Below are 19,215 nucleotides of genomic sequence, written 5' to 3' on the forward strand. Positions count from 1 at the left end.
ATTGCCAGGAATGACTCCTGAACTCAGAGCCTGGAGTAACCTCTAAGCACCACTGAGTGTTGTCAAAACCCCAAAAATAGGGAGAGGGGATACAAAACAAAAGTTAAAAACAGGGCTGAAGAGATAGTACAGGGTTAAGGCACTTACCTTGCACCAGCAGACCCTGTGTGAGTTAATAAATGTATCATGAAGAAGAAGGAGGAGCAAAAGAAACAGGAGGGGAAGGTGGAGAAGGAGAAGGAAGAGAAGGAGGAAGAAGAGGAGGAAGAGGAGGAGGAGGTGGCGGAGGAGGAAGAAGGTACTCTGCTAGATGATCTCTTTAATAGCCATTTCAGGGTTTTCTTTCTGAGAAATGAGGTTGTTGTCAATTCTGAGGTTAAAGACCTAGCTCTGTAAGTCTTTAGATATATAACATCAATTAACTGCATTTATACAAATTAGTCCTAAGTATAGTCCTAAGTGAGTAGACATTATAAATTTTATATTATTCTACACAAGCACACACGTTATATACTGATAACTACTTTGGCCTTAGTCTTGTCTGTCTTTTTAGTACAGAAAGGCATTTTAATGCATCATATGTTCAAGGTGAAGCCCAGAATAAGTCTGGGATAAACAGGGACCTCTCAAAGCTGTCATGCAGATTCTGGAGGTAGAAATCATTGTTTTAAAGCTTTTGCCAAAAGGTCGTTTCATTGGGTTTGGAGAACAAGTTGAGCATCTCTGGGGTTGCTAACACCAACAAAAACCTGTTTATCTCAACCAACTCTTGTCTCTTAATTGAGTTTCAAGCAGAGAGCGACCAGTACCTAGGATATAGTTATATAATTTACTTCATGATATTAGCATATTAATTATATGAGATAAGCCTATTATGAATATATTTAATATATTAAAAAATAACTTATTTTCCACTTTCAGGTGGACATCTCTGTCTCATCCTACTTCACTTTTTATTCATACCAAATTTATACATTTATACAGGTACTTTTATTTTTTCAATTATTATAAGCAATTTTATTATAAACTTATAGTATTCGTGTACAAAATTACTGCACATTACCTGTCCTTATGCAAACTCTGGCCCAACCTTTACTACTCTTCTTAAATCCCATGCTGTTTATTGATCGACTATTAAGATTTTACTGCATACAATTACCTCACCTTACCACTACCAACATATTTTTATATTCTCCACATTTTTCCTTGTGTTACTTCCGCTCTACCTTATTATTCTCCCTCCTCCAAAACCTAGTTGGCCAGTGCCCAGAGTTTATTATCAATTCATATTGTCATACTCTTGACTTCCTTTGCTATATATAAAACAGGTGAGTGAAATCATCCTGTCTTTCTTTATCCTTTTGATCTGGCTTATTTCAGTAAATATGATAATATCCAATTCCATCAAGTTGTCATAAACTGAATGATTTTATTTTTCTTATGACTGCACAGTATATATGTATAAATTATGTATGTACATTTTTGTGTATATATATACACCTTCTTTATCCATTCATCTGTTGTTGGGAACTTCCTGGCTATTGTGAGATGTAGTCAAATGGAAGCTCTCTTCTGACTTTATTGAGAAATATCCATATTGCATTCTATAGAGACCAGCCATCAGATATAGGGATTCCTGCAGCCTTTTTGGTTTTCTTACCTGGAAATCTCCTAGATTTTTTTGGTTTTGGGGCCACACCCGGCGGTGCTCAGGGGTTACTCCTGGCTGTCTGGTCAGAAATAGCTCCTGGCAGGCACGGGGGACCATATGGGACACCGGGATTCAAACCAACCACCTTTGGTCCTGGATCGGCTGCTTGCAAGGCAAACGCCGCTGTGCTATCTCTTCCGGCCCAATCTCCTAGATTTTAAATTAAGCCTTTGGTTTAGAGAATCTGCCCCAGGGGGAATGAGTCACCCTCTGTACTTCATCAAGCCTGAGCAGTCTTCCATTCAAACTGCTTCTGGTACCTCAGACACTCCCAGCTTGCTGGAAGGTCTCTAAACTTTGGAACCCTCAGCCTCACATAAATCCCAGTAGAGAAGTAGACTCGAGACCTGCACAAACACAGAGAAAGCTTTATTTCTTAAGGAGACTGACATTTCAGGAGAAAATTAAAGGACTAACAATTTTCTTGAAATGTCCAGGGACTTGTGGGTAACTTTTTTTTTAACTATTAATCATCAAAAATCTTTATTGCCTTTTCCTTTTGCATCTTGTTTTAATCTAGATAATTTTATCCATCTGTTACATCTGTAAATAATGTTTTATAACTACAGGCAAATCAGGGCATTCATGGTATTTTTCTGGAGTATTTACAAGATTCCATGAATTCAAGATGAATTCAACGTCCCTATCCTCTGTGAGCTAATAAAGTATGTGGGGACTTGAAGTTATGCCACCATGGAATCCCTGCAGCTCTTTGTATGAATATACAGATGTTTCAGGAACAAAAAACTAGGTCTCTCAGGACAAATATGGACACGGGGTGTAACAGGCTTAGAGCATATGGAGAAGTGACATGTATCTGAGATCTAAGGACAAAGGGTGTTGAGGGGTGGTTGTGGTCCCTAATGTGACTTAGTACATTTTAAAACTTTTATTATTATTTTTAAAAGAACACCCCTCTTCACTAGTGCAACATTCTCACCACCAGTGCACCCCATCTTCCTCCTCCCTTGCTTCCTGCCTGTATATAAGACAGGCATTCTACTTCTCTCACTCAAAACCATTGACATGATAGTTGTTAGTGTAGTTATTTCTCTAACTGAACTCACCATTCTTTGTGGTAAGCTTCATATCATGGGCTGGTCCTTCCAGCCCTCATCTCTGTTGTGTCTGGGTAATATTACAATAAGGCTTTGGTGGGGGGACACATCTGATGTTGCTCAAGAGTTACTCCTGACCATGTGCTCAGAAATTGCTTCTGGCTAGGAGGACCATATAGGACACCAGGTCTGTCCTGGATTGACCAATGCAAGGCAAACGCCCTGCCGCTGTGCTATTGAGCCCATCCCTACAATAATGTCTTTTATTTTTCTTGAATCTCACGAATGAGTGAGACTATTCTGTGTCTATTTCTCTCCCCCTGACTTATTCACCATAATTTTCTTGTCCATTCATGGATAGGAAAATTTCATGACTTCATTTTTCCTGACAACTGCATAGTATTCCAGTGCATATATGTACCACAGTTTCTTTAGTCACTCATCTAGTGTCGGGCCTCTGGGTTGCTTCTAGATTCTGGCTTTTGTAAATAGTGCTTCCATGAATATATATGTGCAGAAAATATTTTTGTATTGTATTGTATATTTTGTATTGTATTGTATTTGTATTTGTATTGTGTTTGTATATTCCTAGAATATATCCCTAGGAGTAGTATAGCTGGATCCTATGGAAGCTCAATTTCCAATTTTTTGAGGAATCTTCATATTGTTTTCTATAAAGGCTGGACTAGATGACATTCCCACGAGCAGTGAATAAGAGTTCCTTTCTCTCTACATCCCCGCCAGCACTGATTCTTCTTGTTCTTGTTCTTTATGATGTGTGTCAGTCTCTGTGGCATGAAATGGCACCTCATTGTTGTTTTGATTTCATTGCCCTGATAATTAAAGATCTGGAGCATTTTTTCATGTACCTTTGGCCATTTGTAGTTCTGCTTTGAGAAATTGTTCATTTTTTCTCCCGGTTTTTTGTTGGGATTAGATTTTTTTCTTAATTTCTGTCAGCATCTTGTATATCTTAGCTATTAGCCCCTTATCTGATGGTATTGGGTGAATAGTTTCTCCCATTCTGTGGGTGGCTTTTGTATCCTAGTCACTATTTCTGTTGAAGTGCAGATGCTTCTCAGCTTAATATAGTGTCATCTGTTATCTCTGCTTCCATTTGTTTGAAGAGTGCTATTTCTTTCTTGAAGATGCCTTTAGTCTCAATGGAGTTTTACCTATGCATGTTCTGTATAACTTATAGTTTTGGGTCTGATATCAAGGTCTTTAATCCATTTGGATTTGACCTTTGTGCATAGTATTAGATGGAGGTCTGAGTTCACATTTTTTGCAAGTGGCTGTTGTGCCAACACCAGTTATTGAAGAGGCTTTCCTTGTTCCATTTTGCATTTCTTGCCACTTTATCATAGATTAATTGATTGTATGTCTGGGTAACAGTCTCTGAATACTCATTTCTATTCCACTGATATGAGGATCTGTCTTTATTCTAATACGATGCTGTTTTAATGACTATTACTTTGTAATACAATTTGAAGTTGGGGAAAGTGATGCCTCCCATATTCCTTTTCCCAAGGATTTCTCTAGCTATTCGTGGGTGTTTATTGTTCCAAATAAATTTCAGGAGTGCTTGATCAACTTCTTTGAAGAATGTCATGAATATCTTAGAGGGATTGTATTAAATATGTACAATGCTTTGGGGAATATTGCCATTTTAATTATGTTAATCCTGCCAATCCATGAGCAGCTTATGTGTTTCCATTTCCTGTGTTCTCTCTTATTTCTTAAAGCAGGAATTTGTAGCTTTCTTTGTATAGGTCCTTCACCTCTTTAGTTGAGTCCAAGATTTTTGAGTGTGTGTGACACTAATGTGAATGGAATTATTTTTTTATTTTTTATTTATTTGTTTTTTGTTTTGGGGCAATGCCTGTTGATGCTCAGGTGTTACTCTTGGCTATGCGTTCAGAAATCACCTCTGACTTTGGGGACCATATGGGATGAGGGGTGATCAAACCACGGTCTGTCCCAGGTCAGCTGCATGCAAGACAAAAGCCTTACGGCTGCGCCACCGCTCTGGTCCCAGGATTGTTTTTTTAATGTCTATTTCTTCTCTATCATTATTGGTGTATAAGAAGGTCATTGATTTTTTTCATGTTAATTTTGTAGCCTATCACTTTGCTATATGAATTTATTGTTTCTGGAAGCTTTTTGGTAGAGTTTTTAGGGTTTTCTAAATATAGTATCATGTTATCTGCAAACAGAGCTTGACTTCTTCCATTACTATTTGGATTCCCTTGATATAATTTCTTGCCTAATTGCTATGGCAAGAACTTCCAGCACTATGTTGAATAGGAGTGGTGAGAGAGGGCAGCCTTGTCTTTTTTTTTTAAACACCTTGATTACATACATGATTGTGTTTGTGTTTCAGTCATGTAAAGAACACCACCCATCACCAGATTAACATTCCCATCACCAATGTCCCAAATCTCTCTCGGCAGCCTTGTCTTATACCAGATTTTAAAGGAAAGGTTTTTAGTTTTTCTTCCTTGAGGATAATATTTACCATTGGTTTGTGGTAGATGGCCTTGACTATATTGAGAAAAGGTCCTTCTATTTCATCTTGCTGAGAGTTTGTTGTTTTTTTTTTTTTTTATCAAGAATGGGTGTTGTCAAAGAAAGACTTCATCATAAGCTCCATTCCTTGAGCTGCACAGTCACCAAGATCTCTAGATACAGAGGTCTGATTTTACCATCCAAGAAGAAGCAGAAGTCTTCTGTACACCACAAAAGCACCGAGGGGAGAGTAAATGATCATACAAGGAGTCTACAGTTAATCCCATGACAGTATACTTCAGGGGTGAAGAAACCCTGTAACTCCTAGGCCAAGGGAATTCCCTCTATAATATTCCCACTACTTAATGTGCCTATGCAGGTGGAAAAAGAAAAAAAAACACAAAATAATCATCTTTCCACACATTTATTTATTGATTGATCGATTTTTTTGACGTCTTTATTTTGGTGTAGATATTGAATTTGATATCTCCAATTTTATTTTATTTTATCTTATCTTTCTCTTTCTTTCTGCATTCTGGCATGATTTGATTTCAGAACCGAGACTATTGTGTGGTGCTTGTCTTTATTGCTGTAGTGCTCACTGGATATTTAATTTGATATTTCTTTCTGTATTGTTGTGGTGTTTCAATTACCTTTTTCACATCCTCTCTCAAACTGAGGTTGAAAGCCTCTAGAAAGTCTCCGCCCATTTTCAAAGTATTTGACTTCTTTCTTTTTCTTATTTTGTACCCCATTCTATTGCTTTTCTTTCATTCAAACAAAACCACATAACTCGATTTATCTAGCTCTGCCTCTTAAGTATAGGGGGAAACAAGGGAGGGTACCAGGATCAAACAGATATATGACCACTAATAGTAAGCTAGCAGCCTGGGGGTGATGGTGGGGTATATGGGTTGCAGAAGGGGAACTGGGATGGGGGGAGGACAAATTTGGTGATGGGTATTCCCCTGATTCAATGTTAATATGTACCTAAAATACTACTGTGAAAAAAATTAGCTAATATATCAATGTTTCCCAAATGATCGATTCCTTTGTTCATATTGTTTTGTATTCTTTTTATAAGGACTTATTGCCAAAATTATGTACTTGATTTAGCAGTAACATTTGTGTACTTTTGTATCTTACCTACAAATAAATATAGTTTTAAAGATAAATATCAAGAAAAAAGAATGGGTATTGGACATTATCGAATGCTTTCTCTGAATCTATTGATATGATCATGTGGTTCTTATATTTCCTTTTGTATCGATAGGGTATCTTGAGTTGATTGATTTACATATGTTAAACTATCCCACATTTCTGAAATAAAACCTACTTGGTCATGGTCTATGACCTTCTTGATGAGGTGTGGATCTTATTTGCCAGGATTTTGTTGAGAATGGTCTGTAGTTTTCTTTTTCTTTTCTTTTTCTTTTTCTTTTTCTTTTTTTTTTTTCAGTATCTCTGTCTGGTTTTAGTATTAGAGTGATGTTAGCTTCATAAAACTATTTGGGAGTGTTTCTGATTCTTCAGTTTCCTGAAAGAGCCTGAAAAGGATTGGTAGCATTTCCTCTTGAAAGGTTTAAAAGAATTCTTTAGTGAATCCATCTGGGCCTGGCTTTTGTTTTTGGTAAGTCTTTTGCTTACCATTTTTATTTCCTCTGTAGTGACAGGTCTGCTGAGATATGCTAGATTATCCTGGTTTAATCGTTAAAGATTATAAGATTTCAAGAATTTATCTATTTCTTTCAGTTTCTCATGTTTCATGGCATAGAGTTTCTCAAAGTAGTCTCTCATTACCCTTTGAATCTCTGTAGTATTTGTAGTGATCTCCCCCTTTTCATTTCTAATCCTGTTTAGTAAGTTTCTCTCTCTTTTTTTCTTCTTTGTGAGTTTTGTTAGTGGTTTATCAATCTTGTTTATTTTTCAAAGAATCAACTTTTGCTTTCATTGATCTTTCAGATAGTTTTTTGGGTTTCCACTTCATTGATTCTGCTCTAAGCTTTGTTATTCCTTCTGCCTACCTATTTTTGGTTTCTTTTGTTGATCATTTTCTAATTTTATAAGCTGTGTCATTAAGCTTTGTATGTAGGCCCCTTCTTCCTTTCTGATGTGTGCTTGCAAAATTATAAAATTTCCTCTTAGTACCACTTTTGCTGTGTCTCATAAATCCTAATAATTTGTGTCTTCATTCTCATTTGTATCCAGGAATGTTATATTTTCATTTTTTATTTAATCTCTGATTCACTGTTCAGTAGTGAGCTGTTTAATTTCCAGGTGTTAAAGTTTTTTTCTGTGCTCCTTTGTAATGCACATCTAATTTCAGTGCCTTGTTATCAGAGAAGGTAGTCTGTACAATTTCTATTCTCTTGACTTTATGAAGATATTTTTATGGGCCAGCATGTGGTCTATCCTGGAAAATGATCCATGTGCATTGGAGAAGAATGTGTATTTCTTCCATTTATCTTTTCAAAGTTAGTATATTTTTGTTGGGTTTCAGCCTGATTGACCTATCATGGATGACAGATAGGGCAGTGTTTTTGGTCTCCCACTATTATTGTGTTATTATTGATATTTTCTTTCAGATTTGCCAATAATTGTATTAAATATTTTGCTAGTCCCTCTTTGGGTGCATATATTTAGGAGTGTTTCTTCCTGTTGTACATATCCATTAATTAGTACAAAATGTTCATCTTAGTCCCTTATAACTTTTCTGTGTCTAAAGTTTGTGAAGTTTGTGTCATCTAATATTAATATGGCCACTCCAGCTTTTTGTTTTGTTTTGTTTTGTTTTGGGTCACACCTGGCTGTACTCAGGAGTTACTCCTGGCTCTATGCTCAGAAATCGCTCCTGGTAGACTTGGGGGATCACATGGGATGCCTGGGTTTGAACCATTGTCCTTCTGCATGCAAGGCAAATGCTATCCCTCTGGCTCCCCACTTTAGCTTTGCTAAGGGAGTTGTTTGCTTGGGTGATTGTCCTCCAACCTTTGATTTTGAGTCTATGTTTGTTCTGACTATTCAGGTGTGTTTCCTGTAAGCAGCAGAATTTGGATTCAGCTTTTTGATCCAGTTAGCCACTCTGTGTCTCTTAACAGGTGCATTTATTTCATTGTCATTGAGAGAGATAATTTTCATGGAATTTAATGTCATCTTTGTATAGAGGTTTGGTGTGTCTGTTGTTCAGTCTTGTCTTAAAGTAGATCTTTCAATTTTTCTTTTAAGACTGGTTTTGAGTCTTTAAAGTTTCTGAGCTGTTGTTTATTCATCAAGCTATGTATACTTTCAAACCTGAAATTTTGAGTCTGCTGGGTGCAGTATTTTATCTGAAGCATTCATTTAATTGAGTTTTGTTACTATATCCCACCACTGCCTTCAGGCGTTGAGGCTTTCTTGTGACAGGTTTGCTGTAAATCTTAAGGATGCTCCTTTTAATGTAATTTTCATTTTTTTGATCTTGCTGCTTTCAGTATTCTATCCCCATCTCTGTGAATTTTCATTATGACTAGGATGTGTCTTGGGTGCTTTCTTTCCTTCAAGTCTCTTTTAGCTGCTACTCTTCTGGCATGCAGGATTTGGTTGTATGCACCCTTTAGTTCTGGGAGTTTTTCTGCAATGATGTCCTTGACTATTGATTCTTCCTGGGGATTTTCTTCCTGGGTCTTTGGGACTCCAATGCTTCTTAAGTTGTTTCTGTTGAGTTTATCAAAGACTTCTATTTTAATCTGTTCATAGTCTTACAGTAATTTTTTCATTGTTTGATCATTTGATTTAAGGCTCTTTTCCAATCTTTCCTGTAGTATGGAGTTGTTATGCATCTTGTCTGATCCAGCTCACTGATTCAATCCTCAGCTGCTGTTATCCTGTTGAGAGTCTTTCCATTGAGGTTTTCATTTTGTCTACTGAGTTTTTCAGACCTGTTCTTGCAGTTTGGGGTTTTCTGATTTCTATCTTCATATCCTCTTGATTTTTATTTGTGTCCCTTTCAACTCAATCTATGCTTTCTTTCTTTTCTTTTTTTTTTTTTTTTTTTTTTTTTTTTGGTTTTTGGGCCACACCCAGCGTTGCTCAGGGGTTACTCCTGGCTGTCTGCTCAGAAATAGCTCCTGGCAGGCACAGGGGACCATATGGGACACCGGGATTCGAACCAATCACCTTTGGTCCTGGATCAGCTGCTTGCAAGGCAAACGCCGCTGTGCTATCTCTCCAGGCCCAATCTATGCTTTCTTTAATTTTATGAACATTCTCCATATTTCCTCTCTAAACTCCTTATCTGAGAGGCTAACAAGGTGGCTAGCAGTTTTCAGGTCATCACAGCTGCCATCTTCATTCTCTATGCATGGGGTTGGCCTGCATTGTTTCTCCATTGTTGCATCTTTATTGTCATGTTTTCTAAGTGTTATGGTGGGGTTCATTAACTAGAAGATATGCAAGGCTGGGAAGCAGAGCAGCTGCATTCCTCTGACATCACCCTTTGTAGGTGTGACGGCTCACAGCTGAAGAAGTGCCTTCAGGGAATGATGGGCAGGAGGAACAAAGTCCAGGCCACAACAGCAGAGAAGCAAAGTCCAGAATCTGAAACACTCTTCTTCATAATTTTCTTCTGGTTTCTTTCCTACCTCCTTGACTGTTTGCTGATGTCTCACCTTTCCTATGAAATCATTCTGATCACAACAGAAGTTCTCTCTTCTGCTGCCACAGCCAAAGTTTTTTTGTTTTTTTTTTTATTAAATTTTTTTTTTTTTTGGTTTTTGGGCCACACCCATTTGACGCTCAGGGGTTACTCCTGGCTATGCGCTCAGAAGTTGCTCCTGGCTTCTTGGGGGACCATATGGGACGCCGGGGGATCGAACCGCGGTCCGTCCTAGGCTAGCGCAGGCAAGGCAGGCACCTTACCTCCAGCGCCACCGCCCGGCCCCATGCCACAGCCAAAGTTTTTGTCTTTCTACTCACCTGCACTGAGCAACCACTTGGAAAAATATTTTAAATTCTTCTTTAATTTGCTAACAGACTCAATGGTTGCTGAGAAAAATATTGTTTGCACTTGGCATGTTTGAAGCAGTTTCAATTATGTCTTTGTGGCTGAGCTCTAATTTTATAGCGTTGTGTTTTGAAGCATTTCTTGTGACTTTTGTCTTTGTAAGTTTATTGATACCTATTTTGTAACTGGCATATAGTTTATCCTTGAAAAAAGTTCTGTATACTCTTAGAAAAACAGTAGATTCACTGTTTGTCCTATGAATGTCTATTGGTGTTTTTTTTTTATTTTCCATTTAAAGCTATAATTTTATTTTATTTGGGAGGGGGCACACCTGATGAGGCTCAGGGCTTACTTCCAGCTCTGTGCTGTGGGACTGCTCCTGAGGGATCTGAAGAACCATATGTGGTGATGGGTTAGAACCAGGGTCAGCGTTGCACTGGTGATGGGTGGTGTTCTTTACATGACTGAAACCCAAACACAATCATGTATGTAATAATGTTGTTTAAATAAAAAAAAAAGGACCAGGGTCAGCAGGGAACAAGGTCTTATCTGCTGAACTCTCTTCCTGACCCCTTCTTACTTATTCTTTTTTAGTGACTCTATCCTTAATTACAGGTGGTGCATTAAAATCTCCTATGTCACTGATAATAACAGTCTCATTAATAACTGTTTAACACTATTAGCAATATATATCAAGTAAAAATCTTACTTTCCTTATGTATCATGCTCTAAATTATTACATAATTACAAAGTGTGTTTCTATGTTTTATCTTTTTTCATGGAAAATGTGTCATCTGATTTAAGTATAGCCATACCTGTTTTTCTAAGGGATAGAGAGGAGGCTGTGTATAGGTTTTGCCTTCAATCAGGCTACAGTCTTTGATAGGGATGCAGGAGTGGCGACCAGGTCTCTGTGATCATCCAGTTCCCAGGTTCTTCCATATCTTCCAGAGTGAAAATATTTCATAATAAAGGGTTCAGGGTTAGAAAATAGAAGTTTATTGAAAGTATATAGAAGAGAAAGAAACTCCCCATAAGTTAAATATGGCTCATTTTGTGGATTTTTTTTTTAAGGAAACATGGCTCTTTTGTTACTTATCAAACAAAGTATGAGAGGATTTCCATTTGTTTCCCAGAGAGGTCTTGTTAATTTAGGACCCATCTGTGTTAAGACTAACACCATGCATGTATGTAGGATGGTGTTTTTGGATTTTATTCTACGATCTCCTTGGGTATTGTCCATTGTCTCTTGCTTTCCTGTGAGGTCAAGACTTGGGGCAAAATTTATGGTCTTGGAAAGTGTAAATTACTCAGAAAGGGCCCAGGAAATTTCAGGAATGTCTAATAGACTTAAGTGGACTAGAATGAGCTGTAAAAAGCAGTGGGAAAGAGAGACTGAGGCTTCCTCTTTATCTAACCATTTAATTTGCTAGGGAAATACCAGCCTGCCTGAGAAATGAAGATGGCTTTGTGTTGCTGTCTGAGCTGCTCCGGCTCAAGTGAGCCTGAAGGTGCCTAAGTTTAGGAACTCTCCATCAAGGGGGCAGAAATTGAGGCTCCTGAAGCAACGCTAGCCAGCCTTGAAGTTGAGGAACTACTGGGCATCCTAGCAGGTGTTAAGTCCAACCCCCTACATAGGTAGAGGGAGGAGTTTATCCCTAAAGGAAATGGAAAGAAATCATTGACACAAAGGCTACATATAGTAAGGCTGGACCTTGAAGTTTCTGTCTGCGGAGCAGAGCTGAGGATGGCTGCGCCTCTCTCCTTCCCGCTGCTGGTCGAGGGGTCCTGGGGCCCCGACCCCCCGAAGAACTTGAGCACTAAGTTGCAGATGTACTTCCAGAGCTCCAAGAAATCCGGCGGCGGGGAGTGCGAGGTGCGCCCTGTGCCCGGGACCCCGCCCCGCTTCCTGGTGTTGTTCTCCCCTGAAGACGGTGAGGCCCGGGAGGCAGCGGGAGGGTGGAGGGGTGAGTGGCGGGCAAGGAGGGACCCGGGGGGGGGGGGGCGCTGGGGAGCTTGCAGGTAGGGGGCCGTGGAATCTACCCAGCTGCAGCAAGTGGGTGCTGTGGGTCCCCTGCACCTTGTCTGCTGCGCAACAAACAACTACAAATTCTCAGAAATTCTCAGAAAGTGAGTTTCACTTTTAGTTGGTGGGGGGACTGTTGCCAAGTAACCGGGTGAGTCCCGCATGGGATGGGTTTCCAAGCAGGGTTGCTGTTTTTTTTGTTTGTTTGTTTGTTTTTGTTTTTTTTTTTTGTTTTTAGGGTTGCAGTTTTATTGCTATTTTCGACTTCTTATTAAAACAGAAATTCTAGAACTGGAGCGGTTTGTGGGAATCTTAAGGAGAAGCAGTTTCCTGGGAAATCATAAATAATGTGATCACTAATGGATAGGACCTGGGGATCTAGTCTGGAGACTGAAGGCATTGCTAGAATAGTGTGGGGGTGGAAGGCACAAGGCCCTTGAAGGGCTCAAGTCAGGCCACTTTGCTGTCACTTGCCTTTTTGGCTTTCCCCTGGAACAAGGCCAGGAGGCTGGAGGAAAAAAAAAAAAAAAAACAACTAGGACCCAGCACCAACGTCTCCAAAGGAACAGTGGATAAGAAGCTTGGTTTTCACTGCAACCCACCCACGTTTGATCCCCAGCAGGGTAGGCCCCCTGAGACTGCCTGTAGTTTTCTCAGAGTGCAGAATCAGTAGGTGTTCTTTTTTTTTTTTTTATAACTGAAACCCAACTACAAACATGTTTGTAATCATGGTGGTTTGTTGACATCTTAAAGGTCAATTTCTAATAGACAAGAATTAATGGGAGATAAGATAGTGATTAGAACTCAAGCCTTGAAAGTACCAAAGCAAGTCTGATCCCACCATATACCGCTCCACCCAGCAACCTCAAATGTAGCAAGGGGAGGGTGGTGTTGTCTAAGGAAATTTCAGGTTGGGTCCCATGAGATGCCTAGAAACCAGGGGAACACAGAAAGGGGTCTGAGCTTCATGGGCTCCTCAATACCTACCAATAAACCACAGGCTCAGCTGACTTAGAAAATCAGGGAGTGACTCTCTGAGTGAGACTTCGGTGTGAATAAAAAAAAATGTGTTCATGTTCCAGTCCTTGAACGTCTTATTCTTGGGCTTTATAAAGGGTTGAAGGAGGAAGAAGGAAAAAAATGAAAATAAAAAAATAAAAAACAGAAAAGCTAAGTAAAGTAAAAAGCAAGAAGGGAGACTGGGAAATGGAGAAATGAAAAAGGTCCTGAGCTTCCTGATATCAGAGAAATATGCCACCCTCATCTTTCTAAAACTCAAAGTAATGCTTCTGTGGTCTGTATGGTGTCAAAAAACAATATTGTTTGCTTGCTGCTTCTCAATTGTGTTTAGCTCCTAACTTAAAAGACACACTTTATACAAACATTTTTAGCATTAGGGGAAAAGCAGAGCAAGGAGTGAGAGGAAGATCTGGACAACCAGTGGACAATAAGATGGAGGGTTTGTTTCTTGTTTTAGTTTTGGGGACAAGTATGGCAGTGCCAGATTTTTTGTCTGTTTATTTGTCTGTTTGTTTGGTGGGAGGAAACACATCAGGTCTTATTCCTGGTTATGTACTAAGGAATTACTCCTAGTAGGTTCAGGGGACCATGTAGGATGCTGAACATCAAGCCTGGGTCAACAGCATGCAAGACAAACATCTGACCCCACTGTATTATTACTCAAGCCCTTTTAAGATGTAGTTTCTAATGTCTGCTCACATACTTTGGCAGTAGAGAGACAAGTTCAATTACATTTTAGGGCAATGAATGTGCTTGGGGGGAAAAACTAACAATGATTTCTGCTAGCAGAGACAGTGACCATTAGACTCTTAAGAGGCCATTTTATATTCTGTGGGGAGACAAGTGACATCTTGAACAGTGTAAGCCATGGTGAAAGAAAAATATTTGTGTACCATTCTTTCTCTTTTTTATTGTTTTGTTAAGTTTATAGAAGCCACACATGGCAGTATTTAGGGTTTACTAATGTCTGTGCATAGTGATAACTCCTGATAGTGCTCTGGAGACCATAAATGGTGTCAGGAATTGAATCAGGGTTATCTATGTGCAAGTCAAGTGCCTTACCCCTGAACTGCTTTCTAGTCTTGTGAGTTTTCTCAAGCACCAGTTAGTAATCCACTTGAGATAGTAGATTTCTTGTGGATTTTTCTGATGATATTTCATGATCAGGCACGTGAAAAACCTCTGATCCCAATTTCCTGTCATGTATTTTAAGAATCATTTTAGTCAGAGGAGTCGCAAGAAGGCTTACAGGGCCATGAGTACAGTGGAATGTTCTAGGCAGGACTAATTGGGGAAACGAAACTGAAACAGGGAAGTGATGTCCAGATAAGAGTGGAGGACGGAGTAAAGGATGAGAGCTCTACTTGGCTCAGAGACTTTTAGAGGCAAAGTCAGGGCACAGGGTGTGAAACAGTGGACAGAATGAGTCACATGTATGCTATATTTTAAGTTCTTGGTTCAATCTCTGGAACTCAAAACAAATAGAACATATTTTTCTTTGGACTGATATTACCAACTACCAAGGAAGTCCAGATAGACAGCTGTGCTGTCATCTTTCAACTTTTAGCATTAGCCCACATCCAGTCCTTGGGGCACTTCTGTTCCTGTAGGGCTCCCACTGTCCCTCTTAGGCACACAGAGCCCCTGCATCTGATTTATTTCAGTGCTTGCTCTTGTCCTAGAACCTCAAAAGTCATGGGGCAGGGATGGCAATATGCACCTATATGCTCCAAAATGGAAGTGACCCAGTTGTCTGTTGGTGAGCCTGAATGAAATTAAAAGGAATTATTATCCAATATCAAAAATCATATATCAGCATAAAAGTCCCAGTGTCATTCTGTTCTAGCATTTCCTGCTGGACACCCTCCATTCTCCACAGCACAGAAGCAGCTTGTCAGGTGTGGCCCAAATTGGAATATCAATTTTTCTAGCTAGGTAATACAGTGAGAATGAGTCCACTGGGATATTTTTGTACATGTGTGTGTGTTACTGAATATCTGGAAAACAGTATAAAGTGACATAAGAGTTTAAGTCCTGCTGTATGCTCATTCACTTAGCATCCTTTATGGCCATAATTTGTCTCCTGATTCCTATCAGTCTCCTTGGAGTATTGACTTTTTAGATAAAATAGAATGTGATTGTTAATATAGAGGAGACTAAACACACAGGTAAGAGGGCTGACATAAAATGTTCAGCTCTATTAGGGTAACGTCTAATATTTCTACTATCTAATTTTTTGAAGCAGTGGTGACCATTTATAATGCATACAATCCCATAACAAATACATTCATTCTGAATCCTGAATAAAACTAAAGGATAATTGGGAATCAAAGAAAAAATGTGGCACATGACTGCAGGCAACATTGTCTAAAAAGCATTCCATATTCTCTGGCTTCAGGGATAACCCCAGTCATCTTCAGTAATATGGTTTAGAAGATCCTGAGGTGTCTACCCTTCTCACAGAAAGAGAAATTAAAATCTGGTCCTTCTTTTGCTCTTTTTGAGCCATTGCATGAGTTTTCACAGAGATTCTTTTTTTTTGGGGGGGGCCACACCCGGTAACGCTCAGGGGTTACTGCTGGCTATGTGCTCAGAAGTTGCTCCTGGCTTGGGGGACCATATGGGAAACCGGGGGATTGAACCACGGTCTGTCCAAGGCTAGCGCAGGCAAGGCAGGCACCTTACCTCTAGCGCCACCGCCCGGCCCACAGAGATTCTTTTATGCAATTCCTTCACCACTTCATGAATTGTTGAGGTGAAGCTACTCAAACCCTTCCTGATGAAAGAGTCTTACCCACATCATGGCCTCATCAGTACAGCTGTGTAAGAATACTCTATGTAGGGTTGAAGAAATAATACAGCCAATAGATTACTTGCCTTGCATCAAACCACCAGGATTATATTCCTAGCATCCAAGATAGTCCTTTTCCTCACTATTCTCTGGGGACAAATGTTCTAGACAAATCCCATTTAAACCATTTCATTCCCTCATGCAGTTATTTTAAATACCACATATAAATTATATCATCCTGTATTGTTCTTCTGGCTTACTTAATTTAGCATGATATTTTCCACTTCCATCTACCTTGCAGTAAAATGCATGATAGCATTATTCTTTGTAGCAGTATAGAATTCCATATTAAAAAAAAATAGAGATGACCAAACTTAGTGATGCTCTGAACCCATGACCATTCTATACTCAAAATGTTCCAGTGTTATCAGGGAACCCAGCTATAATCTGGGAATCAAACTAGGGGCCTCAGACATGAAAGTCACTTACTTTACACTTTCTAATCCCTTTCTTTGTATCTTTAACCTCCACATATGAGCAAGATCAGAATGTATTTGTCTCTTTATTTCTGATTTTCTTTATTTATTTTGACACTCTCTAATGCCATCCAAGTTGCCTCAAACTGTTAGAATTTTATCCTTTCTTTTATCCTAGTAGCAAGTAGTATTCCATTATGTATGTAAATCACAATTTATTTACCCACTTGTACGTGGGTTTTTTTCTTGTTTCAGTTCGGCAGAAAGTTCTAGAAAAAGAAAACCATGAGTTGGCATGGCCAGGAAATGGACCATTCAAGCTAACTCTCAAGTTACCTCCAGCAACAGATGAAGCTCATTATGGGAGATCAAGTACTGCAAAGGTAAACAAGCAAACAAACAAAAAAAAAAAACCCAGGGGGTTATACCAAAGCATTTGGGATATAACTTGATGAGAAAAAATAGAGTGGAATGAGAAGTATCATCAACCTGGAATAATAAATGCAGCTAACAATTGTGGAGGAAGGAAAGGTTTTGCTAGGGTAATTGTAATAATGAATGTGGAATAACTATTTTTTTTAATGTTAGACCATTTTAGAAAAATCAAGTTCAATGTACAATAATGCTTATCTGAGATGTAAAACATAGTATCTTATCTGGTTGCTTTATAATCTAGAATTGTATTTTTTAATATCATCAGAGAGGGTAGTTATTCACACTACTTGTAAGTAGTGTGTATACTTTTAAGTATCTCTTAAATTGTAAAATGGCATGGTAATAGTATGTTTCATTGAATTATTTGGTTAGTGTGAATATTAAAACAGAAAACTTCAAGGTAAAACACAAATTTGATAGTTATTAATTATAAACAATGTCATATAGGGTAAGGCTGTGATATCAGCTGTTTTTCTGATTTAGATCTTAATCAATAATCCAATTACTGTTGGGTTCATTGAGATTTCTGTAATTCATTTGTACCACTGACTTTGAGATCAGTGAGTAGATAGTCCAGGTATGACTGATGGTAAAATCATCAGCATCATTGCCAGAACATTTTATTACATATCTAAAGCCACTAAATTCCAAACTTCTACTAGGAATATTTACTTCATGAAAAGATATTATTAGTAATTTAATATTGCTATATTGTTGTTGAGTTTCAGGAATCCAAGTCTAAAGACAACGTCAAACAACCAGGTAAGGTCTCCTTCAGCAGTGAGTTTTACTTTTATTCATGATGCCACTGTTAGGTCACCCCCCTCTTCCTATACACAAGGTTTATTTAGGTTGCAGAAATCTAATGCAGAAGCCCTTGTTGAAGAGCTGTACTATTTACACACAGAAAGCCTTGCAGAATATGAACCCTGGGGTTGCTGCTGGAGCTTGTGAGGTTCAGTGCAGAAGGAAGGGATTAGTATTGCAGAAGGAAGGTAATGTTATTTCTGGATTTGCAGTTTAGGACAAAATAACACATTTCTGAACTTAACTGAACTGAACCAATCTTTACGATACAGATCAAATGACCAAAAAGAAACAAAGACATGGAACAGTTGGTATTCTTTGGAATTAAGAGGTTTCTTAGCAAGTGGTGTGGAAGATGCTTTCCATTGGAGCTAAGCTTGCTGTTATAATGATGAGAAAAAGTCCTAGAAGTGTGAGGCAGAAAAAGTAAAGCATATATTCATCTTACAAATGGAATTCTTAAAAATGTATAAATGTTATCCTTCAAAATGGAAATTGAGGATATGTTTAGACTTTTGCTAAACATGTTTTGTTTCTCTTTTTGAAAAAAAAATGGTATAAGAATGACAATTGTCTTTCCTCAGAAAAAAAAAGACTTTATAGTTAAATATATGGTCTCTACCTATCATGAATATGTACCAAAGTATAGAATAAAGTATGCAAACTTTTTTCAAATCTCATGAGCCCTATAAAGTAAGTTATCTCTGTAAAGGAAATCTTATCTTTTTATTCTTCAAATATGAGACTGTAGGGGTCAGAGCTATAACTCTTATGGGTAAGGCGTTTGTTTGCCTTATACCTGGCCAACCATGGTTCTATCCTCAATACTCCTTGTGATTCTCTGGGTCTGCCAGGAGTGATTCCAGAAATAAAAGTCAAGAGTAAGCCCTGAGCACAGCAAAATGTACTCTCAAAACAAAAACAAAACAAATGAAACTACATTATCAAATTCTCTATGCTTACTGTGACTACCCCACCCCTAATATTTATTATTTTTAAAAAATGCTTTATGTGCATAATATCAAGCTAAAGTTTAGACTCAAAAATTTTTGTATTTTCACTTTTATAGCTGAACCCTTTCCTACTTCTAGAATTTAATCGAGGATGGGTTTCTTATAATTTCCCAGGGTTTATCCCTAGTTCTGACTAACCTAAATAGACCTATTTCAGATTTCCTTAAAAGTCCATTGTATTCACAACAACAGTAATTCAACTCCAATACATCAGTGGCCTTATATTTTTCTTGAGATTTCAGACCCACTTATTAACAAATTAGTTAGTAAATAGGTCTAAATAATTATCCAAACTCTGATAAGAGTAACTACCTATGAAGTTGGATGGTCTCAATAAAGTCTCTTTGGAAGGTCCCTCTCAGAGTTGGAGGAGGAAGTCCAATGTTGAA

The 19,215-nt window shown here is 38.4% G+C and overlaps 2 protein-coding genes across 2 annotated transcripts in view; both read left to right on the forward strand.

The window, feature by feature from the left end:
- The window catches only part of FAM162A (family with sequence similarity 162 member A), a 497,431-nt gene that overhangs the window by 286,825 nt on the left and 191,391 nt on the right, over positions 1-19,215 (forward strand). The gene's annotated exons all lie outside the window — the stretch shown is intronic.
- The window catches only part of LOC126026167 (protein mono-ADP-ribosyltransferase PARP14-like), a 62,253-nt gene continuing 55,038 nt past the window's right edge, over positions 12,001-19,215 (forward strand). The window contains exons 1-3 of the mRNA XM_049785866.1: positions 12,001-12,192; positions 16,827-16,954; positions 17,729-17,768. Coding sequence (XP_049641823.1) covers positions 12,006-12,192; positions 16,827-16,954; positions 17,729-17,768 — 355 coding nt within the window. The 5' untranslated portion in view covers positions 12,001-12,005. The remainder of the gene's footprint in view (positions 12,193-16,826; positions 16,955-17,728; positions 17,769-19,215) is intronic.

Source organism: Suncus etruscus, chromosome 13 (genome assembly GCF_024139225.1).
Source record: "Suncus etruscus isolate mSunEtr1 chromosome 13, mSunEtr1.pri.cur, whole genome shotgun sequence".
Lineage (NCBI taxonomy): Eukaryota > Metazoa > Chordata > Mammalia > Eulipotyphla > Soricidae > Suncus > Suncus etruscus.